The 21,828-nt window shown below is 43.4% G+C and overlaps 1 protein-coding gene across 1 annotated transcript; it reads left to right on the top strand.

Moving 5' to 3' along the window:
- The first annotated feature begins 4,969 nt into the window (after window positions 1-4,969).
- On the top strand, window positions 4,970-8,393 carry HEY1 (hes related family bHLH transcription factor with YRPW motif 1). The gene is made up of 5 exons (XM_030190177.1): window positions 4,970-5,219; window positions 5,547-5,622; window positions 5,738-5,821; window positions 5,974-6,055; window positions 6,630-8,393. Exons 1-5 carry the CDS (start codon window positions 5,134-5,136, stop codon window positions 7,196-7,198), a joined length of 897 nt encoding a protein of 298 aa, XP_030046037.1. The 5' UTR covers window positions 4,970-5,133; the 3' UTR covers window positions 7,199-8,393.
- The last annotated feature ends 13,435 nt before the right edge of the window (window positions 8,394-21,828 follow it).

The raw sequence follows: 21,828 nt of genomic DNA, 5'->3' as shown, positions 1-21,828 counted from the left end.
TTTTCCCCTCTCCCGATTCAGGCCCGCCAGCGCCAGCCCTAGCTCCCATTACCGGCCACTGCTGCTTTTTCTAATGAGCAGCAGGGCCGGCGCTACAAAAAGAAGAAGAAGCGCTCAGCTGACTGAGCTGAGCGCTAACGACAAAAAAAGTTGAAAAAAAAAAGCGCGGCACCTCCGCAGGCAGCCTTGAGGCATTGGCTGCTGGCTCTGCAGGCTCCTCCCGTCTCTTACGTCACTGCCCCTGGAGCGACGCAGGGGCAGTGATGTAAGAGACGGGAGGAGCCTGCAGAGCCAGCAGCCAATGCCTCAAGGCTGCCTGCGGAGGTGTCGCGCTTTTTTTTTCAACTTTTTTGTCGTTAGCGCTCAGCTCAGTCAGCTGAGCGCTTCTTCTTCTTTTTGTAGCGCCGGCCCTGCTGCTCAATAGGAAAAGCAGCAGTGGCCGGCAATGGGAGCTGGTGCTGGCGCAGGCTTGGAGGAAAAGTGGGCGGGCAGTGTCTGTGCGCTTGGGTGGGTGGGCCAGAGCTGAAATTGGGTGGGCCACCCGTAGCTACGCCCCTGATTTTACCACTGCTGATCTTTGATCCAATGCAAATAAGACTTGAAGATTAATAACTAAGGATGCAGAACATGAAAAATAAAAAACAGTAGAGAGCACACAAGACTCTTCTGTTGGTACATGAACATTTGGATTTAGCTCAAGCCTTTTTATTGGTGGCTTACATTCAGACAGAGGAGGTATGCGTGCATTACAAAAAATGATCCGTCATATCCAATTGTACGCCATAAAGCTGTGAATGTGTCAGGGTTCTCAGGATTTTAAACTGAAGTTAGGTTAGCAGAGTTTAAAGTGGAATTTCATACATGTATTCTTGATTTGTTTCTTGTAATGCAAATCCTGTTACAGTACAGTTACTGAAAATGAATGAAGAAACTCTTTGCTGAAAACAATTAATAAATGCAAGGTGAAGCCCTGGATAACTTAAAGTGCACATTTTGGCCAAGTATGACCTAGCAGACCTTCCTGGGTGTCTCCCCATAGCAGATTTTGGTATCAATGGCAAAAAGACATACCTTGAGAGCTGCTCTACAATATCACTTATAAAAGTTTTAAAAAGAACAAGACCAACAACTGATTCCTGGAGCATACCACTAGTAACGGTGGCTCAGTGTGAGCTCCATTTACTACCACCCTCTGCCATCTTGCACTTAACCAGTTTGTAAACCATTCAATCATTTAGGGTTCATACCAACAACTTTCAGTGTGTTTATATGTTGCTGATGCAAAACTATGTCAAAGGCCTTGTTGAAATTGGGTTTTCCATATCTAGGGCTCTCCCCATTCCATCTCTCTGGTTATATCTAGTCAAAGAAGTTAATCAGATTCAACTGACTAAATCTACCTCTGGTATAACCTTGTTGCCTCACATCCTGTAATCCACTGGATTCCAGAGACTGAACCATTTCCAGTAAATTACCACAGAGTTCAGAGTAATGCCTGTAGTTCCTTCTGCTTCTGCTTCTATTTCTACTTCTGTAGAGAGGAACACCATCTGACTACCTCCAGTCTTCTGGAACCAACTCCTGACTCTAAAGTAGTGTTCAAAAGGTCAGACAGAGCCACAAGAACTGCGACATAACATAACCAAAGACCGAAATGGACATATCCAAACTCTTCCTCTCCCTCTCTAAGTTCCCCCAATGTATTTACCATACATGAACCTTACTCTACCACTATATCACCTTCTATTTGTTCATACCGGAACCGGCTAACGCCATTTACGGTACTATGTAAGCCACATTGAGCCTGCAAAAAGGTGGGAAAATGTGGGATACAAATGAAACTAATTAATTAATTAATAATCAAAAGAGTTTAAGTGAGCAGAAGAGCTTCCTGCCTAGTTGCCCCACTGAGCTGGCCATCCAGCAATATTCAGTGGCACTTTAAGAGGTTTATTGTATTCTTGGTATACCGCTTTTCTGTGGTACAAAGTGGTTTACATATTACAGTTACTTTCTCTGTCCCTAGCTGGCTGATTATACCTGTGACAGCCAGGTACTGTCTAGTTGGTGCTGGGTGGAGACAGGAATTAACTGGTTTAGAAGTGACTAAAATCTTTTTTTTTTTTTTTGGTTTTGGCCAAAACGGAATCTGTGGCTGATATTTGTTGCTTAGTATAGGCTGAAACTGGCCTGGCTCAGTCCTCTGACTGGGAACAGCTCATACTCCCTCTCTCCCTTCTCCTCCTCCTCCACGCCATGCCCCCCCCCCCCGAAAACCACAGGATCTTCCTCTCCCATTTCCTTCTTTCCTCCTTCCCCTTACATAAGAAAGCCCTATCCTAGGCATGATGGTAGACTGCCGCCACTAGAACAGCCAGACCTACCTTACTGCCCGTGTGGTGTAACGGTGAGTTGAGGCAGGAATGATCCGCAGATGCTCCTGCTCATCCTGTGTCTGCAGTCAAAATGGCTGCCGCGACTTCCAGCAGCAATCTAATGCTAATTGGGTGGTGCAAGCACATTACCTTGTGCTACCCGATACCCATTTGGAGAAACTGCCCCCTAACACAGCAGTTCCACTGCACATGCTAATTCCTGCATTAACTGCAATGGTGGAATGGAGCAGGAAATGGGCATGGACTATGTTTTGCAGGTAAAGCACAATAATTTACCACATTCATCAGAAGAGAACACAGAACAGTTACCGCCACCTTAGCAGGTGATGTTAAACGCATCCATGTTTGCAATGCAGTTTGACGGTAAGCTTATTGTCTCTGCATTAAGTATATGGAAAGATGTTGGGCACATCTCTAACAGTTATTGCAGAGGTTTTGCAATTACTATGCCTTGATTTTTGCAACTGTGTGGTCACTGAAAAATGCACTTGTCTTGTACTTTAGTGAAAGATCCCCATAGATCAGTCAATTTTAAAAGAAGCAATTTATGTGCCTAAACCTCTGTTTTGTTTTTTTTTGTGTGTGTGCAGGGATTGCTTTTAAAATGATTCCCTTCAAATGAAAGCACCATGACTTCAAACAGGTGATAGACTAACTGGATGTTCTACACAGATCTTGAGGTTTAATTCCAGCTGTATTAATTTGATCTGAATTAGAAAGCTGATGAAATGCATTAAACAAAATGATTGAAAAACTGATTTTAACCCCCCCCCCCCCCATTTATTTTTTAAAACAAAGTAACTGTGGGAGAAGGTTCACATTAACAAAAGAAAGGAAATTGCATAGTGAGAAACAATCTCATTGTTTGCTCCCATGGGAAAACAAAACTCAATTGCAATCCAACACTTTATATGACTTTATCCCACAATGAAACCTTTCTATCCTACAAACTGCAGCCCTGCACTCTGTTCTTTAAAAGGAGGGGGGGGGGGGGGAGAGAAAGGGGATGGGACTCGATATTCTGCCTTTCTGTGGTCACAGTCAAAGCAGTTAACATATTATATATTGGTACTTATTTTGTACCTGGAGCAATAGAGGGTTAAGTAACTTACCCAGAGTCACAAGGAATTGTAGTGGGAATTGAATCCAGATTGCCTGGTTCTGCTACTACTGCACTAACCATTAGGCTATGTAAAGGTAAAATCCGTGCATGCCACTACCAAGGCATGAATGACTTATGGGGGCTGCCACTTGCCTGATGGTTTCATGTCAAACTGTAAGAGGGGTGGTTTGCAATTTCTTTCCCCATGTATCCCCCCCCCTCACCTCCCGCGTGCCCTCAAGATATTTAGAAAGGTCCTCCAAGTGTACTGGGTTGGAGTTCTGATTTTTGCTTGGTAGAGGTGCACAATGAATATAGGCTTTTTATTTGGAACAAGGAATATTTAAATTATTGACTGCTTACATGTAAATATAGTAACTGTATTCATAAAGAAGTAATCAAGTTTATATAACATACACCGTTGTATGACTGATGAAACTTGGCGTACCCAAAACACTGAATTACAGAGCTATAATAACCCTGATATATTTTGCCCGTGTTGAATCATGTTTATATTTGTGGAATCATGCAAGATTCATGCAACTAAAAATATGATAAAAGCCTTGTTCCCACTGATACAGTGTGAACTTAATAGTTCACTTTCCAGATTAGTCTGAAAATGTTCAGTTAGGAGGCTTAACTCGGAGTTTGGAAAAGAAATAGTCACTTGATCTCACTTATATGAACTTTTTTTCTGTTGAGAATTTCCAGTAGCAAAAAAAAAACTAGTTTTTCAGTTTCTAGTTACTTCTTCCTCTCACCCCAGCCCTTTTCCAAGAAAATCCAGGGTGGTTTTCAATTCCCTCTGGACCCACACACTCCCTCCCTCCCACTCTACTTTTCTTTACAATAAGAATTGTGAGTGTGAGTCTGTCATTGTGATCATTACGGGTGCCTGCCGGATCCCATGCAAAGAACAACAAACAGTGGGAGGAAGCAGACTGCGGAGGGGGCTCAGGCTCCTGCAGGACTCTGTCTCTGCGTGCCAGCCTCGCCGCGCTGCCAGCTGCTCCTCCCCGGGGCACAGGCTACAGCCGAGTGTTGATTTACAAGCACTGGGAGCCGGGGGTTGCATTACAGGTTCACACGGTTAGCTGCAGACCGCCCGTCACCCCAACCAATTGCTCCATTCATCGGAACGCCGAGCGCAGCCGCCGCCCCCGGATTGGCTGTCAGCGTTCGGCTTAGGAACTTTCCCACGGCCTGCGCGTGCTTACAGGCAGCCCTGCAGACTCCTGACTGGCCCCAGGCCCTCCCAATCCCCAGCGAGCCGCCGGGGCGAGGCGGGACCAACGCTGCAGTCAATCACCCGTGGGGGGAGGGGCGGGCCCGGCGCGGAATTCGACTGCCTTCCATTGGCTATTGTGGACATCAGAAAAAAAGAGGATGGGTGGGGAAGCCTAGGTTGGATTGGCTGTGGAGGGGTGTGGAGGCGTCGCCTAGGGGGATGGGAGGGGGGCAGGTCTCCGCCCGCCACCGCTGAGAGGCGAAGCGTGGGAAAGAGATGTTCGAGGTTTAACCGGAGGGAGAGCCTGAGGTCGCAACAGTGTGTGAGAAGCAACGGCAGAGCACAGAGCACCCCGTGTGCGCAGACACAAGCGCATTCTTGCCATTAACTCTTTCCTGCCTGCGGCCATGAAGCGGACGCACGATTACAGCTCCTCAGACAGCGAGCTGGACGAGACCATCGAAGTGGAGAAAGAGAGCGCGGACGAGAACGGGTAAGGTGGGAAGCGGTGCCCCGACTGCACACCCGGGCACGGACGTGCCTGTTAAAAACCCACGTGCTGAGGTTATGCAGGAGATAATCGTGTACGTGTGTGTACGTGTGAAAGGAACCTGTGCTCGCTGAATGCCATCACATTGATCAACCAGTTTCCAGCTTTCTTTCATGCAGCCGGGATAGTCGTAATCTTGGATCCAGAGTCGTTCTTGTGATGTACACTATTTGTGATCATGAACGGTCTCTGTGCTTTTTTAACAGTACGGTCATCACTTATACCTGCAGCAGCAACTTATCTCTGTCTCTCTCTGATTCTGTTGTTCAGGAACTTGAGTTCCCCCCCGGGATCGATGTCTCCATCAACAACTTCTCAAATCCTGGCTAGGAAAAGACGCAGAGGCGTGAGTACTCCTTGCATACATTACTCCATGAAGTGAGAAATTACTTTTTATATTTGCGTAGTAGTGCCACTCCAGTTGCACGAAACTTAAGTAGCTTTTGTTTGTCTCACTTCAGATAATAGAAAAGCGTCGCCGAGATCGAATAAATAACAGTTTGTCTGAACTCAGACGATTGGTGCCTAGTGCTTTTGAGAAACAGGTAAATATGATTTGAACTGCGTTCGCATTTTTGTGCAGTTACTTACAAAATACTTAACTGTTTAATTGCGTTAAGATGTGTCTTCCCAGATATATATGTCAAATAAATCCATGGTTTCTTTTCTCTCTCCTGCTCTCTTGTATTCCCCTCAGGGATCAGCAAAATTGGAAAAAGCTGAAATTTTGCAGATGACTGTGGATCATCTAAAAATGCTGCATACAGCTGGAGGGAAAGGTAGATGTTTGTTTTATGAAATAGAAAAGGTGCAGGGCTAAAAGTAATACCACAGAAGGCTTCCTAGGAAGAAAACCATTGTAAACTTCGCATACTGGTTTTAGGACTCTGTAGTTGGTAAACGTGTTGGGTACAGTAAATTCAAATTAAGGGGTCCCTCCCTTGAAATAGCTTTAGAAAGGACTTTTAGCACAGAGGGCCCTAAAGCAGCCGCAAGTGGGTACCTTTTATTCCATGGGGTCATTTTTGTTTGGGTGTGAAACTTGGAGAATATATTGTTGATTGGTCTCATCTGTTCCAGTAGACTTTCTTACAGGTTCACTGCAGGCTGCAGAATACAAATAACATAAACAAAAGCTTTCTTGAGAAAATTTATTGCTGCCCCAAGGGTTTGTTCAGGTTATGTAACACACATTCAACTGAACAAACCCTTTGGTTTAACTACTGTAATTCTTAGAATTCTTCCAACACTTTCCAAAGTGGAAAGAAATGCTGGTGATCGGAAGAGAAAATTGTATTGGCTGGAACTGTTTAAATAGTTCTTAACTCTTTGTGGTTCTCCTCCCTTGCCCAGGTTATTTTGATGCCCATGCGCTTGCAATGGACTACCGGAGTTTGGGATTCAGAGAATGCTTGGCTGAAGTAGCCCGCTATCTCAGTATTATCGAGGGCCTGGACTCCTCTGATCCTCTGCGTGTTCGACTAGTCTCTCACTTGAACAACCATGCCTCTCAGCGAGAGGCAGCAAGCAGTGCCCACCCTGCCATTGGACACATCCCCTGGGGCAGTGCCTTCGGACATCACCCTCACCTCTCTCACCCTTTGCTGTTGGCACAGAACAGTCACAATAATAGCAGTACCACAGCCTCCCCTTCAGAAGCGCATCACCAGAGCCGACATGGGGAAGCTGCCTCACTTAGAGTGCCCCCTAATGGCAGCGTTGCGTCTGTGCTCCCTATGGTGGCCTCCTCCAAACTCTCCCCTCCTCTGCTGTCTTCCATGGCGTCTCTGTCTGCGTTTCCATTTTCCTTCAGCTCTTTCCACCTCCTGTCCCCAAGTGCACTGGGCACATCCGCACCAACGCAGACAGCAAACCTTGGCAAGCCATACAGACCGTGGGGCACAGAGATTGGAGCATTTTAAGAACTTTTGGCATTTTATAGGGTGTGGGAGAAGAGAGGCTAGAAGCCTAGCTGGGCTGGGCATATCGATGTGATTTCAAGTCCATCCATCAGCTAGAGGGAGAAAATGGTACAGTTTCAGAAGCTTTTGTAATCCTAACCGAGCTGCTTTTTAAAAATTATTTTCTATTGTTAGCAGCAGTTTAATTAGTTTGTTCAAAATATTAAGGACCCGAGGTTGTAAAGGGATTTTCTCATTTTGTGTTTATGGGACAAATGCTGTGTACGTAGGGCCTTAAATTAACAAACATTTGACATCCTATTCTGCTGAGTATTTAACTTGCTTTGTAAAATTTTACTTGGCAGAATGACTTATGCTTTTGTCTGCAAACAGTCAACCTTTTACATGATAGTAACTAGCGTTTTGGGCTGTGTGTGTGTTACTGGTTAAAAGTAACACCATCTATTCCAAACCCTCTAGGTTCAACACTAGCTTCTTAAGTTCTTGTTTAATATTTGGAAAGATGTGTTTTATAAGGAAGTATTCTTCCTTTTTTTTTGTTTGTAAAGTATATTTTGAGTTTTATATTTCTAAGTGCGATGACAAATCAGACCTCAGCATTGTCCAAGAAACTGTTAATGATGTGGCAGTGGTTATTTTCTCCTGGAGGCAGACAGCTCATACACTGTAGAAGCCCAAAAATGACTCTGAGCATATTCGTTCTGTGCTGGGGTCAGAGTTTGTTTTCAATTTTCTTTTTCACTAGAAGTTAACTCTTCTAAAAAGTTGCTTGCTTGTTCCTCTCTTAATGGATTAATTTTGAAGGGTTTTGCTTGTATGCCTTTCTGTACATATTATCATTGTGCATGGAAATCTATTACCTGGTTAATTCTTTTAACAGATATTTCCTGTAGGCTGAACTGTACTGGGTTACACTGGCCTGTTGTAAGTAAATAAAAAGAGAGAATGGTTTGCTTTATAGGGGAAGGCCCAGAGTTGCAGATGTGATTTGTTTGAATTAGGAGGTGCATATTCTACACTTTACATCCTTTGTTGCCATCTAAATACATAAAGTGCAAACTGAAACTGTGTAATTTGTTTTGTTTTACTTTTTTTTAATTGCAAAAAGAGACATAATTTGGTGTCTAGCAATTTATAAACTATCCTTTTAACTATTTTGTATAAAGTTTGAGCCTTTTCCAAGGCCCCATCACTGCAACCCCCCCCCCCCCTTCTGCTTTTAAAAACGGGATGTTGCATTCCATTTTGTGAAACTGTTTACTGGGGATGGTACTGAATTAAAAAAAAAATCTGATCGTGTCTTGAATCATGTCACGTTATAGGACCTGAGTTGTATACAGTGCTCTGGTTCGTTGCTAATATCTTCCTGTTTAAGTTGGTTGGAACCTTATGTAAAGAGTTCTGGAGTATGTGCTTTTGAGTTTTCAGTCTCTTCGATTGCAGGTGCTGGTGTGCACCAGCCAGTGGAGTGAGAAATGAGGCACAAGGCTAAGTGAAGATGTGAATCTAGCAAATACTTTTCAGCTTTTAAGTATTGACACCTTAGATGACATTAGGAACACCATGTCCGGATGGTTCACAAACAACAGTGGCTCCTAGCCAGCCCTCCTGCCTCTTTTTTTTTTTTCTGGCACACAGTGGCATTCACAATGAATGCGTGCAGGTAGTAGACGTGTGTATTTATTGTAGATATCCTGAAAACAGATTCCTAATTCTGTGCAAAGTGGGTTTGAGGCCAAAGCGGGCTCCTGCAAAATCCCAAACACTAAATTACATGTGCAACCAAGAAGCAACTACTTTCTTCATTGTGGCTTGCTATTGTTATGCTAATTAGGTGGTGGTATGAACTGCATCGTAAAACACATGAGATTAGCGATTAGCGTAGAGGCCCCTGTAAATGCAAAAAAAAAAGTCTCTCTTAAATTGCCTGTCCTCTGTTAGACTAGATAAGAATTATACTGTATTATTATTATTTATAGATTTCTCACACCTTTTTCAGTAGTAGCTCAAGGTGAGTTACATTCAGGTACATTGGATATTTCTCTGTCCCAGGAGGGCTCACAATCTAAATTTGTACCTGAGGCAATGGATTGTTAAGTGAGTTGTAAGCTGCAGGGATCCATTTGTTCTCCATTGGAATCCAGATCCAGCATGGCACATAAGCCTGCTGTACAAGGTCTAGGCTGTTTGACCCCCCCTAGACTCCTTGGAGGATGGAAAGAGGGATTCAGGACTTTCTGACTGATTTCCTTCCCCTCAGAAATGGCAAACTGGATGTGCAATGCAATCTGTTTAATAAGGTGCTAATATTATGGGATGAAATTCAGAAGTTTAGGCAGTAATAAGATGCTCCCTAGTCACTAGTCCTAGAAGATCAAACATTGAGTGGACATGGCAACTGTGCTTTCTATCCCTTGAGCGTGGTTTTACGAAAGACAGGAGAGTTAAAAAGCTAGGCCCTCGAGCGTAAGCTTGCTCTGTGTATAAAACCTGGGATCCCAGCAGGGCATGCAGTCAGAAATTCTGTTCACTAGCAGAGAATCGGTATAAAAATTAGTTCTTAAAGACCTTACCTCCCCCCCCCACCAACTGCTTCCCAAGCTGTTTCTACTTTTATGCTTCCTTAATTGAAGAAGTGCATGGTTGCCTCTGGTAGGACAAGGGTTAAAGATTATGTCATTCAGTAGTGACCATGCTTTTGCATTCTAATTTCCTGCCTGAGCTGGGGTTCTGTGGCATGTGTGTGAATGGATGATGGCCTTTATAACATGGCTGGCAGGTGTTTGTTTGCTGAAAAGAGATCTTGGAAATCTTGTTGGCAAAATGCTGCTTCTCACTGCATGTGTAACTTCAGCCCAAGAATGCAACATTCAGTCAGCTGTGAAACTGTGGAAGATCTGGCTGTCTGAATCTGCCTTATCCTTTCACTAAAATCCATTATTCCAGAAGTGCAGCCAGGTTTTGACCTCAGGAGGAGCAGAAATTTCGTAAAATAGGTAGTGGTACAGGCTGCAGGTCTAATCCGCATAGGCTATTTCATTGAAAATCTATTTGGGGGAGTGGCTGCTCCCCTTGCATCCTCCCCCCCCCCCCCCCCACAGCCATGCCTCTGATCCTGTTATCTTTGCCATAGCCAGGAACTAGCAGATTTCTTCCTAAGATGTTTTTTTCCCCTTCCCTTAATTTCCTGTTGCATAAGTACTTGTGCATCTGGCAGGCTGCAGTTAACCCCATGCTTACTCTTTTTTTTTCTTTCCATTATTCTGAGGAAGCAAGATTGTTCTAGAGAAACAAAACAAAGTGCCATCTGAAGAAGAGACCTGTTTATCTCAATAAGTCATGTTATGACTTGTTTTTTGTTGGGCCTTTGAGATCCTAATTTTAATCATGTTTTGGAGGCATGCTGAACTGAGCTGATCAGATTCTGGTTTTCAAAAGAGCCACAGCAACTGTGTGTGAGATGAATGTGCATATGCTAGGTCTCCAACATATGAAAATGTATAATACATGCTTAATACAGCAAGGGATCAACTATACACTACATTTTAGAGCAGTGGTTTAGGAAGGGAAGCTAGGGTTCAAATTCCATTTCTTCCATTGCCCTCGCCTCACATAGGGTTACCATATTTTGCCCCCCCAAAAGGAGGACACAAGCCCCGCCCTACCACACACCCACCCCGTCCCTTTCATGACAGGCCATACCCCTTTCATGCCCTCACTCCGCCCACTGTCACATTTTCCCCTCTCCCCTGTCACACACCCCGTCATCCCCCCTCCCCTCACACTACTGCTCTGGTAGTCTAGTGACCTCTTCGGGGCAGGAAAGAGCCCCCTCTTTCCTGCCCGGAGCGCTGCCCTGCATACATCCTTCCTGTTGCTGATCTCGGCGCCGATTCAAAATGGCAGCCGAGAGTTGAAGTCTCGTGAGGTCACTTCAACTCTTGGCGACCATTTTGAATCGGCACCAAGATCAGCAACAGGAAGGATGCATGCAGGGCAGCGCTCCCGGCAGGAAAGAGGGGGGTTCTTTCCTGCCCCGAAGGCGGAAGAGGTCACTAGACCACCAGGGCAGTAGTAAGTAAGGGGAGGGGAGGCCAGCAATCTGCCCGTTTGTCCGCCCACCAGCCTGCCCGTTTGTCCAGAAATCCGGACAAACAGGCAGATTGGCAAAACCCGCCCAGTTGCCCGGACATGTCCTCAAATCCGGACATATGGTAACCCTAGCCTCATATCTACTTCATCTTAGTGCCTAAATGTAAGCACTATTTGTGTACTAAGAATATAACATTGTAACATTCAGACACGTAAGATAACAGCAGATAAAGTCCTGCACGGTCCTTCTAGTCTGCCTAATAAAGTAAACTCGTAGCATATGATGCAATACAACGTATATATTTTCTTAATCTTGATCTGTCCTTGCCGTTTTCAGGGCACAGAGGGTAGAAGTTTGCCCAGCACTGGACATACTCTCCGACTACTTGGAGTTGCTGTCAAAGCCCGCTCCAGTCCATCCGGATGTGTCTAGTCGTAAGCGGGGCACAGACCATAGCAATCTGCCCAGCACTGGCTTTATTTCCCAATTACTGAAGTTACCTTCTGAGCACTGCTAAGTTTGGTTTCGATTCCGTTCTCTTTCTATATAGGAATGCTTTGTGTTTACCACCACAGTTTTGAATTCTGTTACTGTTTTCATCTCTACCACCTCCCACAGGAGCTCATTCCAGGCATCCATTACAGTCTCCATGAAAAAGTACACGTGACATTACTTCTATGCCAGTCCCCCTATAACCTCAGTTCATGTCATCTAGTGCTTCTCTGGAAAACATTTGTTTGTATATTAATACAAATAGTGTAACCTGGTATGGCAGTGCCTTAGAGCTGCTATTCGGCACCTGGATGAAGGATGCTGAGCACTAATTTTTTTTATCAGCATCTGGGCGCCAAGATTCTGTTAGAAGCCCTTTTACTAAGGCGCGTAGGTGCCTACGTGCGCAACGCATGCCAAATTGGAACTAACGCCCAGCTACCGCATTTCCCGGGGGGTAATTCAATTTTTGACGTGCGTCCAAAACCCGCAGTAGAAAATATTTTCTACCGCGTGGTACTTACCGGTAATTGGCAATTTAGGCGCACTGGCTGCTTACCGCCCGGTTAGCGTGTGAGACCTTACCGTTAAGTCAATGGGTGGTGGTAAGGTCTTAGGCCAAAAATGGTTTTATTTTTGCCTCACGTCCATTTTCGACCCCCCCATAAAAAACCTTTTTCCAGGCACGCTGAAAAAAATGACCTTTGCATTTCCAAAACATGTGCCTATGCCAGCGCAGGCCGCTTTTAGGTGCGCCATAGTAAAAGAGCCCCGAATAGAATAGCAGCATAAGTTGCATCTAGTACATAAGTACATAAGTAATGCCACACTGGGAAAAGACCAAGGGTCCATCGAGCCCAGCATTCTGTCCACGACAGCGGCCAATCCAGGCCAAGGGCACCTGGCGAGCTTCCCAAACGTACAAACATTCTATACATGTTATTCCTGGGATTTTGGATTTTTCCAAGTCCGTTTAGTAGCGGTTTATGGACTTGTCCTTTAGGAAACCGTCCAACCCCTTTTTAAACTCTGCTAAGCTAACCGCCTTCACCACATTTTCCGGCAATGAATTCCAGAGTTTAATTACACGTTGGGTGAAGAAACATTTTCTCCGATTTGTTTTAAATTTACTACACTGTAGTTTAATCGCATGCCCCCTAGTCCTAGTATTTTTGGAAAGCGTGAACAGACGCTTCACATCCACCTGTTCCACTACACTCATTATTTTATATACCTCTATCATGTCTCCCCTCAGCCGTCTCTTCTCCAAGCTGAATAGCCCTAGCCTCCTTAGTCTTTCTTCATAGGGAAGTCGTCCCATCCCCGCTATCATTTTAGTCGCCCTTCGCTGCACCTTTTCCAATTCTACTATACCTTTCTTGAGATGCGGCGACCAGAATTGAACATAATACTCAAGGTGCGGTCGCACCATGGAGCGATACAACGGCATTATAACATCCTCACACCTGTTTTCCATGCCTTTCCTAATAATACCCAACATTCTATTCACTTTCCTAGCCGCAGCAGCACACTGAGCAGAAGGTTTCAGTGTGTTATCGACGATGACACCCAGATCCCTTTCTTGGTCCGTAACTCCTAACGTGGAACCTTGCATGACGTAGCTATAATTCGGGTTCTTTTTTCCCACATGCATCACCTTGCACTTGCTCACATTAAATGTCATCTGCCATTTAGCCGCCCAGATTTAGGCATGTCCACTTATGCCATGTCAATAACAGGTGTAAATACATGTATCTGAATGTGGCACTTTAGCGTGTAACACATACTGTTCCATTTAAGCTGAGCTGGGGTCCTCCAACTGCATTGTTGCTGGTGGGGGGGTGGGGGTTGTGGTGCTTCAATCTTGTGTTCTCATCACTTAGGGACAGGCAGAGTTTGCCTGTCTCTCACTATTGAAAATGTGATAGTGAAACAGCAGCCCGTGCAAATGCTAGCATTCTATAATTTAAATGCCGTGTTATAAGGGGCTTAGATTGTAAGATCTCTCCTGCCAGGTTCCTGTTTTGCCCAAACACTTACCACATTTCAACGCTATCCCCTGGCTTCTATATAGTGCAACTTAAATTACACGTGCAAATCCGGCCGTATTCTGGATTTGTGTGTACAACTTAACTAGCTAACAAGCCGATCAGCACTGATAATTGCCAATTAAAAAGCAATTATTGGCATTACTTAGAATTTTAGCACACAACTGTCGAAGTGTATTCTGTAACGTGATGTGTGTAAATTCTAAGGCGCATAGCTCAGTGGTTCCCAAACCAGATGCTGGAGGCACCCCAGACAGTCAGGTTTTCAGTATATCCACAATGAATATTCAAGAATAAATTTTCATGCAATGGAGGCAGTGCATGCCAATCTCTCTCATTAATATTCATTGTGGGTAGTCTGAAAACCTGACTGGGGTGACTCCAGGACCAGGTTTGGGAACCACTGGCATAGCTGAAAAGGGGGTGTGGCCATGGGCATGGAATGGTCGGGAATCTATGCGCATTGTTATAGAATACACCTGGTCCATGCCTAATTTAAGCGTCTGCATTTACACCAAGTTTTACTTGGCGTAACTGCCCCGCGACTACAGTTAGTCACACGGTCAGGCACTAGGCATATTCTATAAACTGTGCTGAAATTTAGGCATATTCTGTAAACTTCCCCTAAATTTAGGTGTACTTTATAGAATATTCCTAGGTGTATTTTTTTCAGCATGATTTTTAAGCGTGATATTTAGAATCTAGCCCTATGTGCATAAAGTATCAGTGTCAAAATTATTATTAATCTTGAAAAGGAGATTGGTGTGGTGTGCCTTCAGGGTATAGTTGAAAACCAGTGCACAGTATAACACACTGATCTTGAAGTGATTCTTTTGCAGAGAAGTGCCAGACTGCTCTGATTTGGTCACAATCACTGTGTTAACAACCATTTATCTTTAGCAATACTTCATTGAGGGCAAGAGGTAAGTTTTCATTATTTCAGACCTTGACAAATTTAATTTGAACCTAGGAGCCAATCCAAAATCTTAAGAGTCAACAGTTGGGAATTTTCACACCCTCTCTCTTCCCATGCCTGTAGTCTCTACTGAAGTTAAGGGTGGAGGGAGGAAGCGGCTCTTTAAGGGCCTGATTCACAAAGGGTGTTTTCCCATTCTGTGTTTAAGGGAAACTGAGAAGCATATTTTCAAATAACTTAGAATTACAAAGTTACATGGAGGCGTTTTCTTCAAAGCACTTAGACTTACAAAGTTCCGTAGGTTACCTACGGAACTTTGTAAGTCAAAGTACTTTGAAAATGAGTTCCATAGTAAATCAAGGTCAAGGGTCATGGATTTGATATACCGCTTTTCTGTGGTACAACCAAAGCTGTTTACATTTATGATATTCAGGTAGTTCCTCTGTTGCTAGGGAGCTCATGATCTAAGTTTGTCACCTGGGGCAAATCTCTAACTGGGCATCTCCATTTAGGCATGCTGAAGGAAGTCGGTAGGAGCCTGTTCTACAAAGGAACGTACCGTAGGCTTCTAGGTTCTAGAATACTAACCTAACTGGTATCGATGTGCCTAACCTTTAGGTGCTCACATGGAGCCAGTGTAAGTACAAGCACCTAAGTGTAGCTGGGACTTGTGTAACCTAAAAGTAATCTGTAAATTATGGGTGTAAATGAGAGCCCTGCCGATGCTCCATCCCTTTGTACACCCCCCTTGCAAATACACACTTAGAATATAAGCGTTGTCATACTGGGACAGACCGAAGATCCATCAAGACCAGTATCCTGTTTCTAATAGTGGCCAATCCAGGTTACAAGTACCTGGCAAGATCCCAAAACAGTACAGGGTGAAGATGCATGAGTTAGGTCTGTAAGGAGGCATTGCATGAAAATTAGGTCTGTATACCAAGGAGGCATTGTATGAAAATTTCTTTCATGCATTTTCATTGTGGCTATCCTGAAAACCCAACTGGCTGGGTGTGTTTAGCACTGCTTAGCAAAAGTGGAGACCTCACTAATCCTGAGCATTTTTATTTTTCAAACAGGTCAGACACTTTGAAAAATACCCAGCAAAAAGGCACTCAAAACCTATATAGGAAGCTTACCAAACCATAATAGCCCTAACCGCCTATAAAGACAGGCCCTAGAGTACCAATATACCTGCTACTGGGAAACTGGAACAAGATAGACTGTTACAGATTCCTACACAGACACACGTGCCAGAACATAAGAATAGCCATACTGTGTCAGACCAATGGTCCATTTGTCCCAGAATCCTTCCAACAGTGGCCAATCTAGGTCTCAAGTACCTGGCAGAAACCCATGGGTCCTTTTACTAAGCTGCGGCAAAAGGGGGCCTGCGCTGGCATCAGCGTGTGATTTTGATGTGCGCTGAGGCCCCCTTTTACCACAGTGGGTAAAATGCCGGGTTTTTTCTAAAAAAAAAAAATGTCTGTGCGGCCATTTCGGAGTGGGAGCACTTGGCTCCCTCTCGCACTAACCCGGCGGTGCACTGCCTGATTACCGCTGGGTAAACACCAGCACTACAAAAAATAAAAATATTTTTGTAGCACCAGAAATGGCACATGCTGGGGGTGGGAACTACATGACAATAGGTAGTGCTATATTTTTTCACCACTAGTTGGCAGTACACATAGCAACCAGTAGCAGACTACATGGTTCAGTCATTAGGTGTCACTCTGCTTGATAACCATTAAGAAAGCTATACAGTTCACAGTTTTAAGAGTAGAATTTATAAGAAAAAAATGAACTGTACATTTGATTCATCAAGATCTAACCATAGTGATGGGGGTGTGGCAGTCATAGGTAAATGTGGAAAAGCATTCAGAACATGCTTCATAGAATTATTTCAAGTGTGTGTGTGTGTGGGGGGGGGGGGGGTGCGCAGGGGCTGAGAAGCCATGGTTCCAATCCCACTGATGATGCTTGTGATCTTTGGCAAGTAACTTAACCCTCCGTTATGTGAGGTACAAACATAAGTCTTCCAGGGACAGAGAAACACCTGATCTACTACTGAAAAGATGTGAACTAAATCATGTCCCTCCCTCACTCCCTGAGTCTGTAATCCATTTTTTTATGTCTGTATCTGTCTGGCCTCCTTCTGATGTAACTTCCTGCTTCCATAGGTCAAGATACAAAGGAGAGCAGGCTCCGTGGTTGGTGGTAGATGGCCTGTGTGAGTTGTAGCCTCTGCCCTGAATCCGCTGTAGAGAAATGTTTGTTTTAAGGGGGGAGGGTTGGAGATAAGGGGACATAGCAGACCACTGCCCCCCCCCCCCCCCCACAAATGGTCTGCACAAGGCCTGCAGTTGCTAAGGTTGGACCTGTTCTGTTGATTTTGGAGAATAATTTTGACTCAGACAACATAAGAATATGAACGTTGCTATACTGGGACAGACCAAAGGTCCATCAAGCACTGTATCATGTTTCCAACAGTGGCCAATCCATGTCCCAAGTAAAACAAATTAAATGGTGCATATCCTAGAAATAAGCAGTGGATTTTCCCAAGCCCATCTTAATAATGGCTTAGGGACTTTTAGGAAATTATCCAAAACTTTTTAAAAACCTGCAAAGCTAACTGCTTTTTTCCACGTTCTCTGTCAACGAATTCCAGAGTTTAATTAAACGCTGAGTGAAGAAATATTTGTCGGTTTGGAAAGAGTAAACAAGTGATTCACATCTACCTGTTCTACTCTGCTCAGTATTTTATGGACCTCTATCCTATTTCCCCTCAGCCGTCTGTTCTCCAAACTGAAGAGCCCTAGCCGCTTTAGCCTTTCCTCATAGGGAAGTTGTCCCATCCCTTTTATAATTTTTTATCGCCCTTCTCTATACCTTTTCTAATTCTTCTGTATCTTTTTTGAGATTCAGTGACCAGAATTGCACAAAGCATTCGAGGAACAGTCACACCATGGAGCAATACAGTCTCATTTTTGTTTTCCATTCCTTTCCTAATATTTCCTAACATTCTATTTGCTTTCTTAGCCACTGCTGCAAACTGAGCAGAGGGTTTCAACATAACATATGTACCAGAACACTGTACCAGTGATTTCATGGTAAGAATCCTGAAAGGGAACTTTAAAACAATACATGAAGTCACCCACCAGGGAGGACTTAACAAAGATCTCCCTGTCCCTCATCCACCCGACTCTTCCTGTCTCTCACCTATCCACCCTCATCCTGAAATGCTTTGATGTTTCACTTATATATACTATCACCTACCAACATTTGCTTATTTCCAATCTGACAAAGAAGGGCAACCTTCGAAAGCTAATCAAGAAATGTATTAAGTTATGTCCAATAAAAGAGGTATCATCTTATTTGCTTTTCCATGTTTTATCTTGTTTTATTTCTATTGATTACCTTTAAAAGTGGACTAACACGGCTACCACACCTCTCTACTTAACATAACATATGATAACACCTAGATCCTTTTTCTGGGTGGTGACTCCTAATGTAGAACCTTGCATCACGTGTAGCTTGGGTTCCTCTTTCCCACATGCATCATTTTGCACTTGCTCATATTAAACATCATCTGCCATTTGAATGCCCAGTTTCCTAGTCTTGTAAGGTCGTCTTGTAATTTTTCACAGTCCTCTTGCAATTTAACAACTTTGAATAACTTTGTGTCATCAGCTTAATTACCTCACTAGTTATTCCCATCTCTTGATCATTTATGAATATGTTAAAAAGCAGCAGTCCCAGCATAGACCTCTGGGGAACCCCACTATCTACCTTTCTCCATTAAGAATACTGACCATTTAACCCTAGCTTCTGTTTTCTATCTTTTAACCAGTTTTAAATCCACAATAGGACATTACCTGTTATCCCATGACTATCTAATTTCCTCAGGAGTTTTTTATGAGGTACTTTGTAAAATGCCTTTTGAAAATCCAGATACACAATATCGACTGGCTCACCTTTATCCACATGTTTATTTACCCATTCAAAGAAATGTAGTAGATTGGTGAGGCAAGATTTCCTTTGACTAAATCCATAAGTGCATAAGTATTGCCATACTGGGACAGACCAAAGGGCCATCAAGCCCAGCATCCTGTTTCCAACAGTGGCCACACCAGGATATAAGTACATAGTAAGATCCCAAAACAGTACATTTTATGCTGCTTATCCTAGAAATAAGCAATGGTTTTTCCTAAAGTCCATTTTAATAATGGTCTATGGACTTTTCTTTTAGGAAGCCATCCAAACCTTTTTAAAACTCCGCTAAGCTAACTTCTTTTACTATATTATCTGGCAACGAGTTCCAGAGTTTAATTACACATTGAATGAAGAAATATTTTCTCCGAATCATTTTATATTTACTACTTTGTAGCTTCATTGCATGTCCCCTAGTCCTAGTATTTTTGGAAAGAGTAAACAAGTGATTCTTGTCTACCTGTTCCACTCCACTCATTATTTTATAGACCTCTATCATATCTCCTCTCAGCTGTCTTTTCTCCAACCTGAAGAGCCCTAGCCACTTCAGCTTTTCCTCATAGGGAAGTCGTCCCATTTCTTTTATCATTTTTGTCACCCTTCTCTGTACCTTTTCTAATTTCACTATATCTTTTTTGAGATGTGGTGACCAGAATTGAACACAATATTCATGATTGCGGTCGCACCATGGAGTGATACAAAGGTATTATAATGTCCTCAGTTTTGTTTTCCATTCCTTTTCTAATACTACCTAAAATTCTATTTGCTTTCTTAGCCGCCACTGCACACTGAGCAGAGGGTTTCAATGTATCATCAATGACGATGCCTAGATCCCTTTCCTGGTCAGTGATTCCTAATGTGGAACCTTGCATTACATAGCTATAATTCCTCTTTCCCACATGCATCACTTTGCACTTGCTCACATTAAACGTAATCTGCCGTGATGGCTTAGTCTCATTAATCCATGCTTATGTATATGCTCTGTAATTTTGTTCTTTATAATAGTCTCTGTCATTTTGCCCGTTACTGATGTCCGGCTCACCAGTCTATAATTTCCCAGATCACCCCTGGAACCCATTAAAAAAATTAGCATTATATTGGCCACCCTCCTTCAATTATTGGTATCATGCTTGGGATTGGTTACATGGAATGTTGCTACTATTTGGGTTTCTGCCAGGTACTTGTGACCTGGATTGGCCACTGTTGGAAACAGTTGGAGACTGTTGGTTACTGGGCTAGATGGACCATCGGTCTGACCCAGTATAGCTATTCTTATGTTCTTACTCTATTGCAGTGGTTCTCAAACCTGTCCTGGGAGATCACTAGCCAGTCGGGTTTTCAGGATATCACTAATGAATATGTCTGACTACCACAAACGTGACTGCTGACAATTCTGACAATTAAATCACTTTAGTCATATACTACACAAATTTTTCTTTATTTCTTTTCTTCTTATGTTAATGGCTGATGTACTTATAATAACCTATTTTCATTCATTCCTTTTTCTTTCACACTTTTTTAAACTACAATCTCTTTTTAACAGATCACCTGGTTAACAATAATAATCCTTACACGCTAAATATAGACATATCTAAATAGCTTTCCTCTTCCAAGTCTACATATAATCCAATGTCCACTGTCCGTTGTATTAATTATATCAATATCTAGATAGCGCTGCTGAGTATCTGCTGCCCGCGCTCTTAAATAAATCCAATGTTCATCCAGCGGAACTGTAAAGGATCTGCCGTGATCCACTATTCTTTCAGTCTGTCTTTTCCAAGTGACTGCAATATATCCAATTCCTCTCCCACTGATGTTGCTGTGGAATGTCTAAGTTGTAACCAGCACCTTTCAGTGTAAGGTCTTTCAACCCAACGCTAATGTAGCGTTTCTCCCGATGGCTTCCTCAGGGGTTGAGCTATAATAAAAATAAATACAACAACCAGCTAACCTTTTAGTTTTCTCGTCAATCCTCCCTGTTGAAGATAAAGGCCAAGGCAGAGAAGCTCATGTCCTAGAGATGAATATGTGGCTACGTAGTTGGTGACATCAAGAGCATTTTGCATTCCTGGACCGTGGGATGCTGAGCAAAGATGGTGTCTAGCTAACAAAGAAGGGAAGAATAATAATCAGCAACAGACTGACATCTACTTAAGAGGACTTTCAACTCAAATTGTTGGGACAGGTTGATCAAAGCCTCCAGGTAAGTAGAAGCCCTCAGTTAAGTGAAACATTAAATACCCCTACACAAAAATACCCCTACACAAATGGGGAAAAGGAACAACATCTGGAAAGCAGTATATACTATGCCTGAAGTATGGGAAATAAGGTTTTAGATCTTGAGGCTGTGATGGAAGGGCTGATTTGGATTTTAGTGGTGATCACATATACATAGTTCACAGAAAACCATGACTGGGATATAGTTATATCAGGCTTCAATCTGTTCAGAAAAGACGGAATAGGACGAAAGGGAGGGGGAGTGGCATTAAATGTTAAAGATAATATTAAAGTCACACAATTGCAGGACCTACACGGTAAGGAAGAGGCACTGTGGGTCAATCTGGAAAGAGGGAATGGGAAATGTATTTACATTGGTGTGATATACAGGCCTCCACAGACAGTAGATATGGACAGAGATTTAATTGAAGATATTCAAAATATAGGTGTGAAAAGGGAAGTACTACCTATAGGTGATTATAATATGTCAAATGTTGATTGACGTGTCCCTATTGTGGGGTCTTTTGGAACCTGGGAGATTCTGAATTCTCTTCAGGGGGGACTAGTCCAGCAGTTGGTAATGGAACCCATGTGGGATGAGGCCATACTGGACTTAGTGCTTACTAATGGGGAGAATGTTTCTGATGTTATAGTAGGTGATCATCTGGCATCCAATGATCACCAGATGGTGTGATTTAATATTAAGATATTAGTAAAAGAGGCCCGTTTCCAACAGAAAGGAAACGGGCGCTAGCAAGGTTCCAGGCCCCCCCACCTCCCTCCCTCCTTCCCTCTGTCCTCTGAGTTCCATGCCCCCTACCTGCCTCCCTTCCTCCCTCCAAGTTCCATGCCCCCCCTACATGCCTCCCTCCCT

The sequence above is a fragment of the Microcaecilia unicolor genome, chromosome 1, assembly GCF_901765095.1.
Source record: "Microcaecilia unicolor chromosome 1, aMicUni1.1, whole genome shotgun sequence".
Lineage (NCBI taxonomy): Eukaryota > Metazoa > Chordata > Amphibia > Gymnophiona > Siphonopidae > Microcaecilia > Microcaecilia unicolor.
Note: the sequence above shows the minus strand (reverse complement) of the source record. Positions and strands in the feature narration are given on the sequence as shown.

Excerpts from the sequence above, each read along its gene's own strand:
- HEY1 (XM_030190177.1), top strand. The coding sequence starts at position 5,134 with ATGAAGCGGACGCACGATTACAGCTCCTCAGACAGCGAGCTGGACGAG. Across the intron at positions 5,623-5,737 it reads CTAGGAAAAGACGCAGAGGC|ATAATAGAAAAGCGTCGCCG; the intron begins GTGAGTACTCCT and ends GTCTCACTTCAG. Across the intron at positions 6,056-6,629 it reads GCATACAGCTGGAGGGAAAG|GTTATTTTGATGCCCATGCG; the intron begins GTAGATGTTTGT and ends TCCCTTGCCCAG.